Source organism: Microcaecilia unicolor, chromosome 3, assembly GCF_901765095.1.
Source record: "Microcaecilia unicolor chromosome 3, aMicUni1.1, whole genome shotgun sequence".
Classification (NCBI taxonomy): domain Eukaryota; kingdom Metazoa; phylum Chordata; class Amphibia; order Gymnophiona; family Siphonopidae; genus Microcaecilia; species Microcaecilia unicolor.
Genome location: NC_044033.1, coordinates 264,683,685 through 264,704,778, shown reverse-complemented (window position 1 = coordinate 264,704,778; position 21,094 = coordinate 264,683,685). Strand labels below are relative to the sequence as shown.

The 21,094-nt window shown below is 44.5% G+C and overlaps 1 protein-coding gene across 1 annotated transcript in view; it reads right to left on the bottom strand.

Moving 5' to 3' along the window:
* GINM1 (glycoprotein integral membrane 1) overlaps positions 1–21,094 on the bottom strand; it is a 92,387-nt gene that overhangs the window by 36,771 nt on the left and 34,522 nt on the right. Inside the window, exons 4-5 of the mRNA XM_030198053.1 lie at positions 17,781–17,917; positions 7,464–7,623 (exon numbers count right to left, since the gene is read on the bottom strand). Coding sequence (XP_030053913.1) covers positions 7,464–7,623; positions 17,781–17,917 — 297 coding nt within the window. The remainder of the gene's footprint in view (positions 1–7,463; positions 7,624–17,780; positions 17,918–21,094) is intronic.

Below are 21,094 nucleotides of genomic sequence, written 5' to 3'. Positions count from 1 at the left end.
AGCAGTTGCTAAAACCTCATTCCTACTTTATATAATACACTCTTTCACTACTAAAAACACCTCTCTTCTCCACCTCTTTGACACATTTGCACAGTCAAAGAACGGACCAGTACATACTCCTACTACTCTAATTGCCGAGTTGGGGTTTTCTATATATGTTTAAAAAAAAAAAAAAAGATATTCCCCAGCTTCCAGAACAGTATTTATAATCTGAGACGTGGCGGGGCATTTTTGAAATCCTGCAAAGGTGAAGCTTTTTGTAGACTTGACCAGGGCCGTGCCAACACGGTAAGCACGGCAGGAGGGCGCCGTCCTCTGGGAGGCGCCCCGCCGCGCCATGCTTACCTCGCCCTCTCCCATGTCCCAACTGCCCGCCCTCTTCTCCCCCCCCCAACAAGATCTCTTTTAAATTTACCTCCAGCAGCGAACGAAGGCGCAGCGTCAGTGAAGGAGGCGGCGCTCCCGACGTCTCTACTAGTCTTCCCTTCACTCAGTGTTCCGCCTCCTTCACTGACGCTGCGCCTTCATTCGCTGCCGGAGGTAAATTTAAAAGGGATCTTGTGGGGGGGGGGGGGGGGGAGAAGAGGGCGGGCAGTTGGGACATGGCCCAGGGAGCGGGAGGGCAGCGATCACCTTCACGGGGGGGGGGGGGGGGGGGTCGCAACTGTTCGTCGGCGGGGGGGGGGGGGGGGGGGGGGGGGGGGGGCGGGCGCCAACTGATCATCTGCAGGCGGGCGCCACAGACCCTTGGCACGGCCCTGGACTTGACTCTGACAACATTGAGAAAGAGGCAGGAGATAAGACAGCACACTGACCACTTAGTTGAACCTTCCCTTTTGGGCTGTGTTTTATGACTGAAGGTAAATCATTTAGGGTCCGAATATGGGCTGAGGCCCTTCAGCAAGCTAGCATGTAAGTAGCAGCAGCTCTGGCATCAAGATTGCAGAAACTGCACAGAAAGCATGTAAAGCAACAGCATGTAACACCAGGGAGAAGACACCTTTGGAGAAATTTTGACAGAGAAGGCGAAGACTGGGTATGATGCCCCATTTTGATAACTGTACCCAAGATAGAACTGTACAATTATTAGAGTTTGTTAGGGGGAATGGGACTTCACTTGGGACTTGTTGCAATGAGCTGGAGTGTGCAAGATAGTGATTTTAGGGAGTGAACATAGGACTGTGTATAAGGGTGTGTGTGAATGTGTATGGTGGAATGTATGAGTGTTTTTTCTTCTTTGAATTAGTGTGCGGGAGGTTGAATGGGGTGTATATAAGTTGAGGTTGAGAAGATGACATTCATGCCTCTGTGAGTAGGGTCTGTTCAAGTGAAACTTTGGACTGTATTAAAAGGGAGAAGGCGAGGAAGAATAGTGGGTAAGAGGTAGGAGGATGGAAGAGGGAGGGGCAGACTGAATGGGTGGGGGTGAAGATGGAGCACAGTAGGAATCAAAAGCGATGTAGGAAGTTAAGTGAAATTGATAGGGATTGCTTCCATTAATGTGAAACACTTAAACTAGGTGTAGAAAAGGCAGATGGTAGTGTGAGACATGAGCAACTTGGAGAGACAGGTCTATCTCTTCTACAAAACAAGATGAATGCGTATTTTGTTCTGGGACCTACTTGCATATATTTTATACTTTCAATAAATGTGAAAGGAAGAAGGGCAGGGTAGGGGTGATGTTTGCAAAAGATGTGCAAGTGGAAGTCCAGGAGGTTACAGTGGTGGAAATAAGTATTTGATCCCTTGCTGATTTTGTAAGTTTGCCCACTGACAAAGACATGAGCAGCCCATAATTGAAGGGTAGGTTATTGGTAACAGTGAGAGATAGCACATCACAAATTAAATCCGGAAAATCACATTGTGGAAAGTATATGAATTTATTTGCATTCTGCAGAGGGAAATAAGTATTTGATCCCCCACCAACCAGTAAGAGATCTGGCCCCTACAGACCAGGTAGATGCTCCAAATCAACTCGTTACCTGCATGACAGACAGCTGTCGGCAATGGTCACCTGTATGAAAGACACCTGTCCACAGACTCAGTGAATCAGTCAGACTCTAACCTCTACAAAATGGCCAAGAGCAAGGAGCTGTCTAAGGATGTCAGGGACAAGATCATACACCTGCACAAGGCTGGAATGGGCTACAAAACCATCAGTAAGACGCTGGGCGAGAAGGAGACAACTGTTGGTGCCATAGTAAGAAAATGGAAGAAGTACAAAATGACTGTCAATCGACAAAGATCTGGGGCTCCACGCAAAATCTCACCTCGTGGGGTATCCTTGATCATGAGGAAGGTTAGAAATCAGCCTACAACTACAAGGGGGGAACTTGTCAATGATCTCAAGGCAGCTGGGACCACTGTCACCACGAAAACCATTGGTAACACATTACGACATAACGGATTGCAATCCTGCAGTGCCCGCAAGGTCCCCCTGCTCCGGAAGGCACATGTGACGGCCCGTCTGAAGTTTGCCAGTGAACACCTGGATGATGCCGAGAGTGATTGGGAGAAGGTGCTGTGGTCAGATGAGACAAAAATTGAGCTCTTTGGCATGAACTCAACTCGCCGTGTTTGGAGGAAGAGAAATGCTGCCTATGACCCAAAGAACACCGTCCCCACTGTCAAGCATGGAGGTGGAAATGTTATGTTTTGGGGGTGTTCTCTGCTAAGGGCACAGGACTACTTCACCGCATCAATGGGAGAATGGATGGGGCCATGTACCGTACAATTCTGAGTGACAACCTCCTTCCCTCCGCCAGGGCCTTAAAAATGGGTCGTGGCTGGGTCTTCCAGCACAACAATGACCCAAAACATACAGCCAAGGCAACAAAGGAGTGGCTCAGGAAGAAGCACATTAGGGTCATGGAGTGGCCTAGCCAGTCACCAGACCTTAATCCCATTGAAAACTTATGGAGGGAGCTGAAGCTGCGAGTTGCCAAGCGACAGCCCAGAACTCTTAATGATTTAGAGATGATCTGCAAAGAGGAGTGGACCAAAATTCCTCCTGACATGTGTGCAAACCTCATCATCAACTACAGAAGACGTCTGACCGCTGTGCTTGCCAACAAGGGTTTTGCCACCAAGTATTAGGTCTTGTTTGCCAGAGGGATTAAATACTTATTTCCCTCTGCAGAATGCAAATAAATTCATATACTTTCCACAATGTGATTTTCCGGATTTAATTTGTGATGTGCTATCTCTCACTGTTACCAATAACCTACCCTTCAATTATGGGCTGCTCATGTCTTTGTCAGTGGGCAAACTTACAAAATCAGCAAGGGATCAAATACTTATTTCCACCACTGTATTTGTGATGTAGGGAGTAGATTATCTGGGACTAAGGGCAATCATGGTGTATGTGTGGGGGGTGAGAAGAGGGGGTTGTCATTACAATATAGTTAGTATTTACATTCCAAATAATGGTCATGATTCATTACCTTGGATTAGAAATGTTTGAAGCCAGGGGAGGGGCAATGAATTGTGGTGGGAGATCTCAATTTAGTGCCATCCTATGGGTTGTATACCACCTTTGGCACCCTAGGAAGGCAATGGAAAAGAAAAAAAAAATGTGAAGTAACTGATGGATAGATGGAGAGTGGTAGATATTTAGAGATTTACATATCCCGGGAGGTGAGACTACACATTTTTCTCACACCCACATGGGACATACTCTAGGATAGATTTCTTGGCAGATAAAACATTAGTTTGATAATATTAGCTATAATGTATCTGCAATACTTTTGAAGTAAATTTTTGCATCAAGATTTATGAATGATAGCAGACGGTAGTTCTGAACTAGGTGACGGTAGCGGGTGGGAAGTGGAACGCATGTGCAGAGAAGCAACTGACAAGCTACTGGTACACACACAACTACATAAGCTACTGATGCCCTCGCCACGTCTTAACTGTAAAATATTATTGCAATTTCACCAAACTGTAAGGCACTTTGAAACAAAACCTGTTTTTGGATAACAGTGGGATACAAGAATGCATAAATAAATAAATAAATAAACTATTATAATGGCATCGATGAAGGTTCCCATGCACCTCCCCAGATTGAATTAGAGGGGTGAAAAAGGAGCTTAGTATAGGGCCTAATAGGGATTGGAAAACAATTTAGAATTCTAAATTGAATTAATCGGGCTTTTTTTTTTGTCATTTTATTTAGTGATTTAATAACATCTTGCTCCTTAGAGATACAAGAATATTTTAAATACAACACCCTCCAAGACACTTGGAGGATCACTAGGTGGGATGCTTTTAAAGCTTTCATCCGTGGGGCTATAATAAAATTTGCTGCATCTAACAAAAAAGCAGACTTTCTGAAATCCAAAATTTAGAACATTTAATCAAACAGCTTGAACAAAGTCATCAACATCAACCATCTGATCTACACATCTTAAGTCAACTGAGATCTGCTAGATATAAAAATAATTCCTTACTAGCACAGCAAGCGAACAGAGAAATTTTTATGAAATCAGCTCACTACAGTAATAAAGCTGGTCATATATTTGCTAATTATCTAAAATCCAGAGCCGAAAAAAATTGTATTTCTGCTATCAAAGATGAAAATGACTTAGCAATTACCTCAAACCAGGACATAGTTAATACATTTAAACTTATTCTTCTTTGTGCACTTCGGAAGTAACACTCAAAGATGAAGACTTTTCGTTCCTGAATAGTCTTGACAACCAAACTTTGAACACAGATAATGAGTTGCCAACTTCCCCTATTATGTAGGCATTTTTGAGTGGATGGTTTTTGTTTTTGCACTTCTTCTGGATGTCTTTTTTTTTTTTTTTTTTTTTTTTAATAATGCGTAAGGGCAGTTTTGATACTACAGACTGCTGCGGCAGCTTCTGCTCATCATGGTCTTACATGGAGAGTAACTTACATTTCAGTTTGAACCATCTGAACATGGGTTCGATAGAAGACCAGGCTTGAAGATCCTGAAAGATCTGGTGAACTGGCATAGCTATGACCTCGTGGGGGCACTGTAGGACAGAGTGGCTTGCAAATCCTTTTCATTGCTAGGAGTTTAGCTGTCGCTGAAGGTGAGTGCCTCCGATATATTTCCCTTACGCCAAGCCCCCTCCCTGCCCGTCTTCAAGTCTTTGCTTAAAGCCCACCTCTTCAATGCTGTGTTCGGCACCTAACCCTTACCGTTCAGTGAATCCAGACTGCCCCAATTTGACTGCCCCTATCGGACCGACCGTTCACTTGTCTATTAGATTGTAAGCTCTTTGAGAAGGGACTGTCTCCCTTTGTTAAATTGTACAGCGCTGCGTAACCCTAGTAGCGCTCTAGAAATGTTAAGTAGTAGTAGTAGTAGTAGTAGCAAGAATTGTGGATAGGAATATTGCTTCAGAGAAAGCTCCTCTGTAAGAATTGTCAAATGTTGTGGACTTAGTAAAACAGGTATAAGGGGGAGCAGGGAAGGGCTCTGTAAAGACCATGTGTAATCCTTGTGGGGAACGTGGGGCACAGGATTCATAGGTTCTGTGGTCCAGTCCTCATAAGAAGTGTGGCCTTAACTGGGGTGAGGACAGGACTCCAGGGATAATTTCACATTCGGTAGGATAGCTGCAATGTAGTGAACAAATCGTTTCAGCTACTGAATAAGGGTACTTTTTGAGTGGCTGAGGCCATTGTATAAGAAGGCATGGGGGGGATTCTGGCAACAGGACAGGTATGGCCAAGCTGGAGTCTTGCCGCTGGCATGTTTGGCAGAGGGTCCCTCAGCTGAGGAGCTCTCAGCCCCTTCGCTCCTTTTATGCCCCCCCCCCCCCCCAGGGCTGTGACTTAAAGTGTAGAAAGGAACCTTTGCTTTTGTAAGGTGTGCTTCATTTTCTCTCGGTTTGTTAGAGACAGGGCAGCCTTGAAAGCAGTGTCGTGCTCGTCTCAGGAGGTCCCAAAAGGAGGAAGAGGAGAAGCCTTTCTCTAAAGCAGGGCAGGAAAAGCTTGAGGTGTCAATTTCAGCAGGGTGTGTATGGTGGAGTAACAGTCCTGATCCTGCAGCCAGCAGTAACAGCTGTTGGCCATATGGTTGTGACATGAGCCCTTGATGCTTCCCCTGCCAAAGCCTAAGCTGGGACTTGCATGGTATTGGCTGTGACAGAAGCACTCTTTTGCAGCACTGTGGCCTTTATAAGTGCATCTTTCAGGGCAAAAGCAGCAAATGCTTCCTTTCCTTTCAATCCCTATATCTAAATCTATTCGTATCTATTGCTGGGATTATTATTTTAGTGTTATGAAAGGCTCAAAATAAAATGTGAGGTCAGGAAGAAAGCTGTAGATGTGCCGAGTTGGGGATGAAACTGGGGAAATGTGGGAAACCCATGCATGCTAACTCCATTGATGACATCACCACAGAAGCACGCCTGCATTCCTCTGCTTGTTTGCAAAGAACATAATTTACAATGAAAGGGATCATAGTTGGGGCCCAGGCATTACAGGCACCATTTGTACACCTGTAATTGATTTGGTTCTGGTCCAGATGGGTGAGATTCTTTTAGCCGCTAAGGGCTTTTTACTGGGATACATCATTGAACAAGACGGCCATGGCACAATCAAGTGAAGATTTTGAAGTGACACCATTCGGGGTGCCCGAGGTCCTCTATAGAGGCCTACACTGGGCAGAACATGAAAAATGAAAGGAAACTTTAAAACTGTCAATAACGTCAGGCGCTAACAGGAACTGGCACTGCATGTAGTAACAGGATTTAAAGGAAACATTTTCAAAATAGTGTGACATAAGCTACAGCGAATTGTGGCCCACTGGCTTCACAAAAAGATGAAGACTAAAGTGGTATCGAACAGCAGCAGGAGGAGAGAAGTGACACGCATATGCGAAGTGGCAGCTCAAACGTTTTGTGAGAGATCGAAGCTGGAGTACTGTTCCTGCAGAGGGCTCATTTGAAGATGTCACCTGTACTATGAGGACTTGCCATCCTGCTTATACTCTGAGAAATAATCATGACCCTTAAAACAGCTCTTTGTTCACTCTTTACTTTGAATGTGCTATACATTTTCAACAATTAAGGGGCAACAAAACTACGCACTTTCAGATTTCTGTCTTTTTTTTTTTTTTAACACACTACCTGTATTTCAGCAGCTCAAGAAGCTTATCTCAGGGCTTTATATATTTGCAATCTATTAGTCAGAGGACCTCATACAACATAGAAAACAGTGATGATATATACTTGGCTTTCAATGGACAACAGTCTTGATAGTGATGTTGACTGAAAGGCCTCATTTGTAAAAAGGAAATACGAAACTGTCATTCATTAGTTACCCAGATACAGCAATTAATACATGTAGATGGATGCAACACAAATGGTGTTCCCTTAGAATCCCCAATTTCCCACCCCTCACAGTGCCCCTATTATATAGAGTGGGCAATCACTGAATTATTCTGGGATCTCTGAGGCTGAAGGAATAAGTTCTCCATATGGTACCTTTTCCTGAGAGATTAGGAACTGTAAACAGGATATCTTTATCCCTTGAGATGGAATACAGCATGCTTTCCTTCAAAGAAGTGCTGAAACTCGAGTATCTGAGCACATGCATCTCTTCATTAACCAGAAATTCTATCTCTGTGGTGTCTTCTTGTTGAACCTGCAAAAGAAATGCAGAATGTAACACCGGAGTTCATGTTATATTTCAAAGGAGACCAGGCTAGAAGGACTAAACTTGAAGCCAAAATATTTACAGTATGCAAGTTAATATATCTGTATCGCACGCACGCACGCACACACACACACCTTAAAAAAAAACAAAACACAACTAATAACCTACAATTTCAGCAGTATCATAGAATTCATAGTTTGAAGATACTGAACACTAGAAATAACACTTCCAGTAGAAAAGCTGTAGTCCTTGCCAAGTCTCAGTGAAAGAGTTAGATCACTTTTCTACAAAACAACTAGTAAAGATCCCATATCTTCCTGTAGAATTCTAAGTCTCTCCAAGGAAGAGGCAAATTTCTCCAGCGAAGCTATATCTGCTCTCCTTTTCTTCCAAAAATCGAACTGCAGTATATGTTTCCAAACAAGGCAATGGTTAACTATATGCAAGTACTAACTGGGTCCCCAGCTTCTTAATACTATGAATACATCATTCTCCAAAATCCCAGAAAGCACAGAGAGGCTTAAGTACAATTGGGAAATCAGTAACTGAAGAGATTGCCTGCTCCACCATTCTCCAAATATCTTCAACCAACCAACCTACCACATCCTCTCTATCACAAAGGTCTGGATTTACTATGTTACTTGAATTTAGAAAACTGGGTATTCTACATATGAAGTGGAAGAACCTATACCAAAGATCTTTGCTATTTTTCAAGTGGTGCCAGTTTGTCAAAAAGACCTTCAATGTGAGAGCTGAGACCATCACCAGACAAAACAGTAGAGACCCTGTCAACTTCTACCATCATGTATCCACCTTCATTCCCTTCAAGCTGGCTTCCCCCCCCCCCCCCCCCCCCCCCCCCCACCATTCCAGTTTTTAAACTCCCCTCATTCTGTCTCGTCATCCAAAAAAGGAAAACCAAACACTTCCACAGATCACACCATAAAAAGTCAAAAGACGAGGGATGGGGGTGGGGACACTAGAGAACCTTGGATTGAATGACAGCGTGATCGGAGAGCTCTTTCCGAAGGATTCCTAAAACATCATTATTATTTATTTTTAACACCAATTGCATCAATTATTGTCCACAACACCAGCTGGTCATAAGTCCCTGACCGGAGACCACCGGCTCAACAAGGATGACTGTAGGGGCCGCATATGGAACTTTGCCAAAGGCAGAACATCCAAAGTTGCCACCACAGAACTTAGAACTTGAGCACAATCCCACGCCTGCGGGCAGGGAAGAGACAGAAGCCTGAGAATTTGCTGTTTGAGCTTGAGCTGAAAAGGCTGAGGCAGAAAAACCTTCCTCGCCTGGGTACTGAAGCACATTCCCACAAACTCTAGGATCTGGGTAGGGACAAGATGACTGTTGTTGTAGTTCACCACCCAATGCAGCGCATAAAAAAAGAGACAGGACTGTCTGTGTACTACGAAGGCTCTCTTGATAAGAAGGCGCCCAAATTAGCCAATGTACCTGGATCCCTTGCCAGCAAAGAAAATCTGCCACCACCACCACATTTGAAAATGTGCAAGGTGCAGTAGCAAGGGCAAAAGGCATGGCCCTGAATTGAAAATGATCTCCCAGGATCGCAAACCGCAGAAATTTCCTGTGAGGAGGCCAAATTGGGATATGAAAATAAGCCTCCCTGAGGTCCAATGAGGTGAGAAACTCGCCTGGCTGGACCGAGGCGAGGACAGAACAAAGAGTCTACATGCGGAACTGCAGCACACTGAGAGACTTGCTCACCCCTCTGAGATCCAGAACCAAGCGAAAAGAGTCTTCTTTCTTTGGATGACAAAATAGATGGAATATCAACCCTGTGCCCCTCTATCATAAAGAGCGTCTGACAAATAAGACAACCCCGCCTCTAGGGTAGGGAGAAAGGCTGAAGGTGAATCCAATGTGGACAATTATTGAATCCATGATAAAGAAGACCTGGCTACAAAAGAAGAAGAAATTGCTGCCTGATAATTTAACGCAGATAGTTGAAAGGCAAGCTTCAAGGAAGCCTCAAGCTTGTGGTCATGCATATCCCTTAATGCAGTGCCTTACGCAGAGCAAAGTGCTCTAAATCAGATGGCAGAAGGGGATATAATTTGGATATAGCGCAAGCCACCAGGTTAGAATCAGGGGTCTCCACTAAGCTGCAATAAACTCCTGAATAGCCTCATGATTATGGAAATATATAGGAAGTCTCTTGACATAATAGATGGAGCAGGACCAGAGGACTAAGAAGCAGGAGAAGAAATGTTTAAAGCTTCCACAGATTTTGTGATCAAAAACAGCCTAGCTACAGTAGGATCATCACCCCCAACTGCCTCTGAAATGTCCAAGTCAGGCCATCAGCAGAAGTAGGACAGTCAGAATACACAAATAAAACCTCCTCTGAGTCTTGAGGAGGAACATTCTCCAAATCCTGTGAAATAGAAAGTTTTCATTTCTTAGGAAGCTGCTCCTCAAAAGCAATGTGAGGGGAAGAAGGAGAAGCAGCTTGAGCTGACTAATAAAAAGGCCTGATGTAGTAAAAGTAAAAATTCAGGTGAAAATGGTAGGGCAGAGACTTCTACCCCCACAAAATCAACATTCCGGGACACAATAGTGGGCGAGAAACCTGCTGACAAAACGACCACCAAAGCCTCGCGGAGCTGCTGGCGCTAAGCCTGGCAAAGCTACCATCGGAGCAGGGCCGGATTGAACTTCCAGAGACAAGAGAACTGACAGCCAAAGTAGGCAAAAGCAGCATGTCCACAGAAATAAAGCAAAGAATGCAGGAATCAGTGGTCGAGAGCTTACCCCCGCAGCACACACAAGACTTAATAGGCTCAGACAGAGAATAATAAAAATACTCACAGAAAACAGCCAGTCCCATGAACCCCAAGGCACTGAGGCCCCACAATCTTCCCACAGCACAAGCGCTCTTAAAAAGAACTGCAGTGGCTGCTTTAAAAAATGTTTTAAAACTTAATGTTATTTATTTTTTTAGATAGAGAAAGGAGAAAGAGAGAAGAGAATACGGAGATAAAGAGGTAGAAAGTGGCAATGGGGGAGCAGGGAGGGACCTAGATCACTAGGTTTACACCTGAGGTACAGGATATTCTCAACCCCAAACTCAAATGATCCTGTAAGCAGAACAGGAGGCCACACAGAAGTCACCACAGAGAACAGGAGCTGCTATCCCGTCTGCTGCAGATAGAGGATACTGGCTTGATTGCTAAGCATAGGAGCTTATGAGGCACAACTCATTAGAGTTCTTTATCTCCACCTGCTGGTGGATAGTAACAAACCCATTCGTCTGGACTGATCCTTGGGATGTAATGCAAACAAAGTTGTATCTGTAGGGCAGGACGTGGAAGAAGAATCCAGCATCAGCTCTGGCTGCTTGTATGTGCTGCTGCCACCAATGCTGACAAAGAAGAAAAGTTTAAAGGACAGGTGGTAGTGGTGGTGGTGGGGGGGCTGAGGTAGGACAAAAGAGAGGGACTGGACTCATTGGGGGGGGGGGGGAGGGAGGCTGCGGAGAGAGAAATGCAGCACTGGTGGGGGGCAGAAAAGAGAAGCAGAGAAAGAGGTGCTGGACTGGTGGGGGCTGAGGGAAAGGCACTAGACTTGCAGGGTGTGGAAGAGAGGGAGAGGTGCTGGAACCAGGGGAAAGGGAGAACAAGAGGTTCTGGACTTCTGTGGAGAGGGGGACAGGGGGGATGCCAGACTGTGGAGAAAGGACAAAAGTAAGAGATGCTGGACTGTGGGGCTAGAGGGTAGAAAGGGGGAAAGGGAAGGGAAGAGAGACAGGGAGAGATGCCAGACTGTAGGGAATGGACACAGGAGAGGTGAGAAATGATGGGGTGGGGGCAGAGAGGAGCAAGATGTTGGACCACAAGGATGTGGGGGGGAAGCATAGGGCAGAGAGAGAGAGAAAGTGACGGATGATAGGAGAAGTTGGATCCAGGAATGTATAGGGACACAGAAGGGGAGCACTGGGAAATGGACACACAGGGGTGATGCTGGATGGGGTAGGGACACAGGCGATGCTGGGCATTGGGGGGGGGGGGGGGATAACGACACAAAAGGGTGATAAAAGGGTGATGCTGGACTAGGGTTACCATATTTGGTCCCCCTAAAAAGAGGACACATGCCCCATCCCAACTCTCGGCGGCCATTTTGAATTGGCGCTGGGAGTCCGGGATCGTCAGAATTGCAAGGGGAAGAGAGAGAATGCAGGGCAGCGCTCTGGGCAGGAAAGAGCCAGGAAAGAGGGGGCTCTTTCCTGCCCCGAAGAGGTCACTAGACCACCAGGGCACTAGAGTAAGGTAAGGGGGACATGTGAGCATAGTCTAGTAGCGCTATAGAATTGATAAGTAGTAGTAGTAGCATAGGGAAAATGGGGACAATCCTGAACAGGGGGGGGGGGGCAGGCACATAGAGAGGCAATTCTGGATATGGGGGGGATGGGGGACAGTGCTGAAAATGGGTGGAAGATAGGGAAACAGAGAAGGGACACCCTGAAACTTGAGGGAGGATGTACGTGGAGAAAGAAAAAATGTACAGGAAACAGTGGCAAGAGAAGACAGAGGAAAGAAGAAACCTGAGTCTGCAACCAATACAATTAAAAACATAAAGTGACCAGACAGCAAAAGTAGAAAAATGATTTCATTTTCTATTTATTGATTAGAATGTTTGTTTTTAGAATATACAACTGCCAGAGATGGTATTAAACATAGGTGGAGCTCAGTGCAGAAATTTGGGAGGGGACTCCAAAAGCTCACTAAGCTACGCATTTTTCAGGTTCAGGCTTGGGGCTCTCTCTGGCCAGAGGTCAAGAGAAATTTTCTTTGTTACACCCCTCCTAACACCACCCCTGACAACATTTATGTTTATATTTTGCACAGCACAGGGGGAAATGCATCTCTTTCTATTTCTCTGGTGTTGTGCTACCTGCAAGGTCTGGGTTCTTGGGGTTTCTGTTTAATTTGTGCTCAGTTATTCTGTGTTTGGTATCTATGTTCTGTGTGTATGACCAAGACAAGGTATTCTTGTAGCATGAATTTTTTATTTAGCTATCTGTAGTAATTTGGCTTGTTCAGTTTTCCACAATAGATTATTGAAATTGTGCGACCCACTAAAATATTTAGGTCACTGCCTTTTTTTAAGTAGAGGGGTTTTTTTTTTTTTTTGGGGGGGGGGGGGGGGATTAGTGCTGACATGGTGGATTTGCCCTAGGTTCTGAGTAATGTTTTGTAGGATTGATTGTTTCACAATCAACCTGGTACAAAGAGGATTTAAATTACTGTTAGTGAGATTATACTAGAATTGGAAATATTTTTGTATGATGACTTTTATAGGGAAATGTCCTAGCCATGCTCTGTACCCATTGTTGAGGGAGTGCCAGAGGGTTCTGTGGATGCAGAATTTGTTTGTTTTTAATACTATATGGGGAAGCATATATGTTTTAGGAGGCAGTAGATCAATGACACTGAAGATTGCAACCTCTTCTATTCTTGTACTCCCACCCCCTTCAGCCTTCAATATGGTTTTCAGGCACTGAATCCTGTACTGTTGCACTAGCTGCAGTTATTTGGGGAGGGCGCAGGATAGGGTGTAGAATAAAGGACAGGGCAGGGGCAGAGAACAGGAACATAAGAACATAACAGTTGCTATATTGGGTCAGACCAATGGTCCATCTAGCCCAGTATCCTGTTTTCCAAACAGTGGCCAAGCCAGGTCACAAGTACCTGGCAGAAACCCAAATCGTGGCAACACTCCATACTACAAATCCCAGGGCAAACAGTTGCTTCCTCCAGGAATTTGTCCAAACCTTTTTTAAACCCAGATACGCTAACCGCTGTTACCACATCCTCCAGCAAAGATTCCAGAGCTTAACTATTCGTTGAGTGTGGCAGGTAGCGGGTTTCTATCTTTCAGGACTTTGGGCAACCCTAAGCAACCTGGCCTTCGAGATGCAACATTTCCTTTACAGCCTTCTGTCTCCTCCACATCCTTCCCCTCCTCCCCCTCACAGCTACAATATAACCACAGGTCACTGAAGGAAGAAAGAGAGGCATGAGTCATCATTGTCATGGTGGTAGAAGGAGAATGAACCTTCTAGGTCCAATGCCTTATTTTTGGCCTGGTTAGGTGTGAGGGAAAGAGGGGAGTTCAGGAAAGTGAGAAGGGAAGCAGTGGGGCACAAAGAGTTGAGTGCAGGGTTGGGTTGGGTCTTGAAATGGTTAGAGAGAAGGAATGAAGGCAAAAGAGGATTCAGAGGGGATGGGTTGGGGAGTTCAGATGGAAGAGTTCAAAGAGGAAAGAGGGGAAGAGAAATGAATTAGGGCTGGGGCAGGATAGAAAAAAGGGAGGTGGGGTGAAAGGAGGGAAGGGTGGGTAAAAGTACATAAGTATTGCCATACTGGGAAAGACCAAAAGTCCAGCATCCTGTTTCCAACAGTGGCCAATCCAGGTCACAAATACCTGGGCAGATCCCAAAAAAGTACAAAACATTTTATACTGCTTATCCCAGAAATAGTGGATTTTCCCCTAGTCCATTTAATAATGGTCTATGGACGTTTCCTTTAGGAAGCCGTCCAAACTTTTTTTTAACTCCGCTAAGCTAACCGCCTTTACCACATTCTCTGGCAACGAATTCCAGGGTTTAATTACACGTTGAGTGAAAACATTTTTTCTCCAATTCACTTTAAATTTACTACATTGTAGCTTCATCGCATGCCCCCTAGTCCTAATATTTTTGGAAAACGTAAACAGAAGCTTCACATCTACCCGTTCAATTCCACTCATTATTTTATAGACCTCTATCATATCTCCCTTCAGCTGCCTTTTCTCCAAGCTGAAGAGCCCTAGCCGCTTTAGCCTTTCCTCATAGGGAAGTCGTCCCATCCCCTTTATCATTTTCGTCGCCCTTCTCTGCACCTTTTCTAATTCCACTATATCTTTTTTGAGATGCGGCGACCAGAACTGAACACAATATTCGAGGTGCGGTGGCACCATGGAGCGATACAAAGGCATTATAACATCTTCATTTTTGTTTTCCATTCCTTTCCTAATAATACCTAACATTCTATTTGCTTTCTTTGCTGCAGCAGCACACTAAGCAGAAGGTTTCAACGTATCATCAATGACGACACCTAGATCCGTTTCTTGGTCCGTGACTCCTAACGTGGAACCTTGCATGACGTAGCTATAATTTGGGTTCCTTTCCCACATGCATCACTTTACACTTGCTCACATTAAACGTCATCTGCCATTTCAATGCCCAGTCTCCCAGTCTCGTAAGGTCCTCTTGTAATTTTTTACAATCCTCCTCCGATTTAACGACTTTGAATAACTTTGTGTCATCAGCAAATTTAATAATCAATATCAGACTAATACCACTGTATATTACTTCTCTTATATAGTCCTTCTTATAATAGACCTCAGAGGTGTTGTTGATGTGAATTTCCACTTTGATGTAGTAAAACATCCAGAAATCAAACCTATTTAATTGCATCACTAGTTACTCCCATCTCTAGGTCATTTATAAATATGTTAAAAAGCAGAACCCTGGGGAACCCCACTAACTACCCATCTCCATTGAGAATACTGACCATTTAACCCTACTCTCTGTTTTCTATCTTTTAACCAGTTTTTAATCCACAATAGAACACTACCTCCTATCCCATGACTCTCCAATTTCCTCTGGAGTCTTTCATGAGGTAATTTGTCAAACGCCGTCTGAAAATCCAGCTACACAATATCAACTGGCTCACCTTTATCCACATGTTTGTTCACCCCTTCAAAGAAATGTAGTAGATTGGTGAGGCAAGATTTCCCTTCACTGAATCCATGTTGACTTTAATCCATGCTTTTGAATATGCTCTGTAATTTTGTTCTTAATAATAGTCTCTACCATTTTGCCCAGCACCGATGTCAGACTTCCCAGTCTATAATTTCCCGGATCTCCTCTGGAATCTTTTTAAAAAATCGGCATTACATTGGCTGTTGTATAGAAACCTATGGAACTTTGTACGCCTAAGTGCTTTGAAAATGAACCCCTTAGTGTTTTCTTCTTAGATGGTAATGAAATGTATGTAAACTCTGTAAGAGCACTCCTTGCTTGTAACCCTAATTACAATAACTGACTATAAATAAAAGACTATGGAGATTAGTTGATAAAATTTGCTTTTTATATTACCTATCACTAACCTACAATTCCTCCTTTAAACCCCAAGCTTTAAGTTTTTTGTTTTTTTTTATTTGTACCCCGCACTTTTTTCCCACTCATGGCAGGCTCAATGCGGCAGGCAATGGAGGGTTAAGTGACTTGCCCAAAGGCACAAGGAGCTGCCTGGGCCGGGAATCGAACTCAGTTCCTCAGTTCCCCAGGACCAAAGTCCACCACCCTAACCACTAGGCCACTCCTCCACTCCACAAGTTCCCAAAGCACAAAGCAAAATAGTGTTCACTTACCAGAGAAATGTCCTCTTCTCTCGGAACTTCTCAGAAAGGAAGGGAAGGGTGGGTGGTGGGCTGAGTTAAGGAAGTTCAGGGCACAAGGAGGGAAGAGTAAAGGGATAAGGACAGAGAAGAGTGAGGGTAGGATAGGAAGAGGGAGGTATGGCAACAGGAGGGGAAGAGAAGGTAGAGGGAGTGAGAGGGTGTGGGAGGAGAGGAGGAAAGTGGACAGCAGGATAAGGGGCAGCAAACTGTGGGTGCAGGAATGGGAGACAAGAGCGAGGGGAGGTGAAGGAATAAAAGAGACAGAAAAAGGAAGATGATGTTGGGTACAGTTTACATTGGAAAAGAGGATTGGGAAGTGATACAGGTGATGTTTCGTTGGGTCAAAGAGTCCCACTATCTCCAATGAGGGTGGGAACTGTTAGTTTGGGGGCCAAGCCCCTCTGTGTTCTTGCTGGAGCGGGAGGTATGGTGGTAGGAAGTACTGTGTAGGGACTGCCAAGCCCCTCTTGTTGTCTGGCATGTTTACTGAATTCCCTGTTGTAAATGTTACTGCACATCACTGGACAGAAGGGTGTTCTAAGTTATCTGATGACAGACTGAATATTGCCACCAACTGGATCAATTCTGATGCTGACTGCCTTATGTGATATTCAGTCCCAGTCACTGTCTTGACAGTGGTGCTGAACATATGGATTTTTTTTTCTGACCACCACAGTTGCTGTTTAAAAAACACTGACCACAGAAGCTGAATATTGATCCAATTAATTCCTTTTTTTCACTCTGAGGTACAAAACTGTGAATGTTAAACTAGAAAATAAAATAAAATAAAAGGTTGGTAATTTTATCTCTTATAGTTTCTTCCTGCCTCTACTGTTGTTATGTTGAAGAAATGAAATAAATTTGTTTTTACACTTTGATACAGAAGTATCTTAGAGAACATCAGAAGTTATAAAATCAGGGTACATTGGAAAGTTAAAGGCAAGCATTCATGAAATGAAACATCGTCTTCTCAAACTGAACATTGCTATCACAAAAACAAATCTTGTGTCTTTTGCCCCACATTCGTAACGAAAAGTATCAATAAAATACAAACAAATCAACAGATTCTGTGGCCTATGCCAGGATAAAAATCTCTAGTGAACACTACACAATCTTACATGCCTGACAAAATCCAAAGATGCAACATGTTATTTTTCATACAAGAAATGGATCTTTAAAAACAGAGAGCTATTTTTGGTCATCACAGTGGTCGTTCATTAATTTTGAAGTCAGGACCACTCTGGATTCAAATAAGCTAATGAAGAGCTGCCAAATATCTTCCTATTCAGAGCTGAGATATTGCTGATAAAGACATCCATGCTCAACTGCCTGCCTTTAAACTTTTCATTGGGGGGGTATCCTCAAGAAGGTATTTTCAAATTAATTCTCTTTGTTTATTCAGACATGCTTTGTTCTTTCCTTCAAGCATGTGGCTCTTCTCCCCATCCACTTCCCCCTGTCTGTCAGAAGCTTGGCTAGAGGCAGAAATTAGGAGAACAATACCTGAATGACAACCCGGTGGCGGGGAGGGGGGGGGGGGGGGGGGGGGGAGGGGGCGCTATGGCTCCAAGTCTTGCATTGAAGATACTGCTCCGGTTTTCTTTATTCACTATTATTAGGTTTATCTTTTCTGAAAATTAGAATAGAGCTTTACCTTCTCGCCTGCTATTTCCATCACCTCCTCCTGTACCACTAACAGCTTTATATGGGATCCAAGCACCAGTGGCCATTCATGTACCAGGATACGGACAGCAACCTCTTGTATGCGCCCTATGGTGCTTCCGCTTTCCACTGTCACAGAGAAAGAAGCACAAATCAGGCCCCACGTCACAGTATGGACATGCAACGGAGCAAGGCTAGATGAATGCAATCAGGGTCAAATTCCAAAAGTTTCTACAGTCACTAAAACAAATTAATTCAACATATTAATCCAGAAGCGATCAATGAACAATGTGACATGCCAAAAACACTGTTCAGAGCTGGAAGAGAATGGTTGAAACCAGGACTGCGGTCAGGGTTCACACAACCCATAGGTTGGCATGAAGGACTGAATCATTCCGTTGAAATAATCTGTGAAAGTTGAATGAAGATCAGTTCTTTTATTAATTGTGAAGGTTGTTTTTTAAGTTCAAGATAAAGAATTTCTAATCGTTATAAACTGCTTTTTGATAATTCAAAATTGAAAAATTAATTCACGAGACTTGAACAAAGTGAATGTCCGTGTCAGTAGCAGCAGCTAAGTGTGAGCCTACAAGTTTCATTTTTCCCCACATATATCAAATTATATTGGTTTTAAAAATAGTGTTCTACTGTGAATGTTAACATTTTTTTCAATTATGAATTAAATTTTCTACAATTTCTTTCTGGATGTCTGATTTTTGTAAAGAGAGTCATGAATATGATGTACCACCTTTCTCAGGTACAATCAAAGCTGTTTACATTTATTATATGTAGGTATTTTTCTCTGTCCCTGATGGGCTCACAATCTAAGTTGTAGAACGTAGTGAGTACATAATTTATATACATATCAGCATGAAGCATAAAAAAATATCAACAATGCTACCCATGTTTTGCTTCTCATTGTGACGCACAGAGTGACCCTGGATCAAACTGGGACTGCTTGCGCACACCTAGTTTCTGCAACATCATCAGTCCATCGTACCTCTTCAGAAGCAAACCTAGGAAGAGGAGAGATGGAGTGGAGGAGTGGCCTAGTGGTTAGGGTGGTGGACTTTGGTCCTGGGGAACTAAGGAACTGAGTTCGATTCCCACTTCAGGCACAGACAGCTCCTTGTGACTCTGGGCAAGTCACTTAACCCTCCATTGCCCCATGCAAGCCGCATTGAGCCTGCCATGAGTGGGAAAGCACGGGATACAAATGTAACAAAAAATTAAAAAAATAAAAAATCCACCATACTGCAGGGACTGTGAGGCACAGAAAAACAACAATAAATGAGCTGATCATCCAGCAGGGCCGGCACAACCCAGTAAGTGCAGTAAGCATGGCAGGGGGGCGCCACAAGCCATGCTTACCACTGCTGGAAGAGGTCCTCACAATCCTCACCTGCCCCGCCCTCAGCTTCCCACAACAGCCCTCCTGCCGCCCTGCCTTTAAAACTTTTATTTTACCTGAAGTTGCAGCGGCGACAGTGAAAGCGGCAGACTCAGCTCAGCTCCAGCCTTCCCTTTCCTTCACTTACCTCTCAGTGTACCGCCCCCGCGGAAAGAGGAAATAGGAAATAACGTCAAACAAGGGCGGGACACTGAGAGGGAAGGAAAGGGAAGGGAAGGCTGGAGCCGAGCCGGCCACTTTCACTGCCACCGCTGCGACTTCAAGTAAATTAAAAGTTTTAAAGGCAGGGCAGCAGGAATGAAAGGAGGGCTGTTGTTGGAGAAGAGAGCGGGCAGGTGAGGGCTGGGGCAAGTCATTGGACATGAATGGGATGGGAGCAGAGGGCAAAGCAGAATCGCTGGACATGGATGGGAGGGGCGGCAAGGGAGAATCGCTGGACACTGATGGAAGGGGAGGGCAAAGGATAATCACTGGACATGGAAGGGAGGGCAAGGGAGAAAGGATAAATCACTGGACATGGAAGGGAGGGCAGGAGACAGAGGAGAGTTGCTGAACATGGATGGAGGGGATGGCAGGAGAAATTCAGGACATAGATGAAGGAGGGAAGACAGGAAGGAGATGCACATGGATGGAGGGGAGGAGAAATGCTGGATATGGATGGGGTGGAGGGCAAAGAGAGGAGAAATGTTGGACAGGGATGGAGGGAATGAAAGACAGAAAAAGGAGATGCACATGGATGGAGGGGAGGGGAGAGAGGAGAAATGCTGGACATGGAGGGGAGGAAAGACAGAGGAGGAGATGTACATGGATGGAGGGGAGGAGATAGAGGAGAAATGCTGGATAAGGATGGAGGAGAGGGAAGAAAGATGAATACTGAACGGAGATGAGGGAAAGGGAAAGAGGAGAAAAACTACATATGGATGGAGAAAACAGGTAAAAGCTGGATCCACTCTATACCTCCTCCAGTCAGGTCTGCGGAGGACCCAGCTTTTACTTATGGATGTAGGGCAAAAAATGAAGAAGAAAGGAGAAAAGTAAAGAAATAAATGGAAAGGAAGCCCTGGAAACGGAGTTAAGAGAACCGATAGACAGCAGCAGAATCAGACACTGGGACCAACATGATCAGAAAAACAAAGTCACCAGACAACAAAGGTAGAAAAAAATCATTTTATTTTCATTTTAGTGTTTGGAATATGTCCAATTTGAGAATTTATATCTCCTGTCTTATTTTGCAATGCATAGCAATGTGTTTCTTTCTGTTTTTCTGGTATTGTGCTGCATGCAGAGTCTAGATTCTTAGGATTTCAGGTTAAAATTTCAAGAGGGGCTATCTCTGTTCTGCATGTGTGACTGCAAGGCCAAGTGTCTGAATAGGATCTGTTTGTTAGGTTCTGAGATTGTTGATGACGTGGAGGGGCATAATCGAACGGGGCGCTCAAGTTTTCATGAGGCCGTCCTCGCAGAACGGCCCCTCAAAGGGGCAGGAAAACCCATATTATTGAAACAAGATGGGCATCCATCTTTCGTTTCAATAATATGGTCGGGGACGCCCAAATCTCAACATTTAGGTTGACCTTAGAGATGGTCGTCCCCGGTTTTCAGCCATAATAGAAACCGAGGACGCCCATCTCAAAAATGACCAAATCCAAGCCCTTTGGTTGTGGGAGGAGCCAGAATTCGTAGTGCACTGGGTCCCCTGACATGCCAGGACACCAACCGGGCACCCTAGGGGGCACTGCAGTGGACTTCACAAATTGCTCCCAGGTGTATAGCTCCCTTACCTTGGGTGCTGAGTCCCCCAAAACCCACTGCCCACAACTGTACACCACTAGCATAGCCCTAAAGGGGGAAGGGGGGCACTTGCATGTGGGTACAGTGAGTTTTGGAGGGGTCAC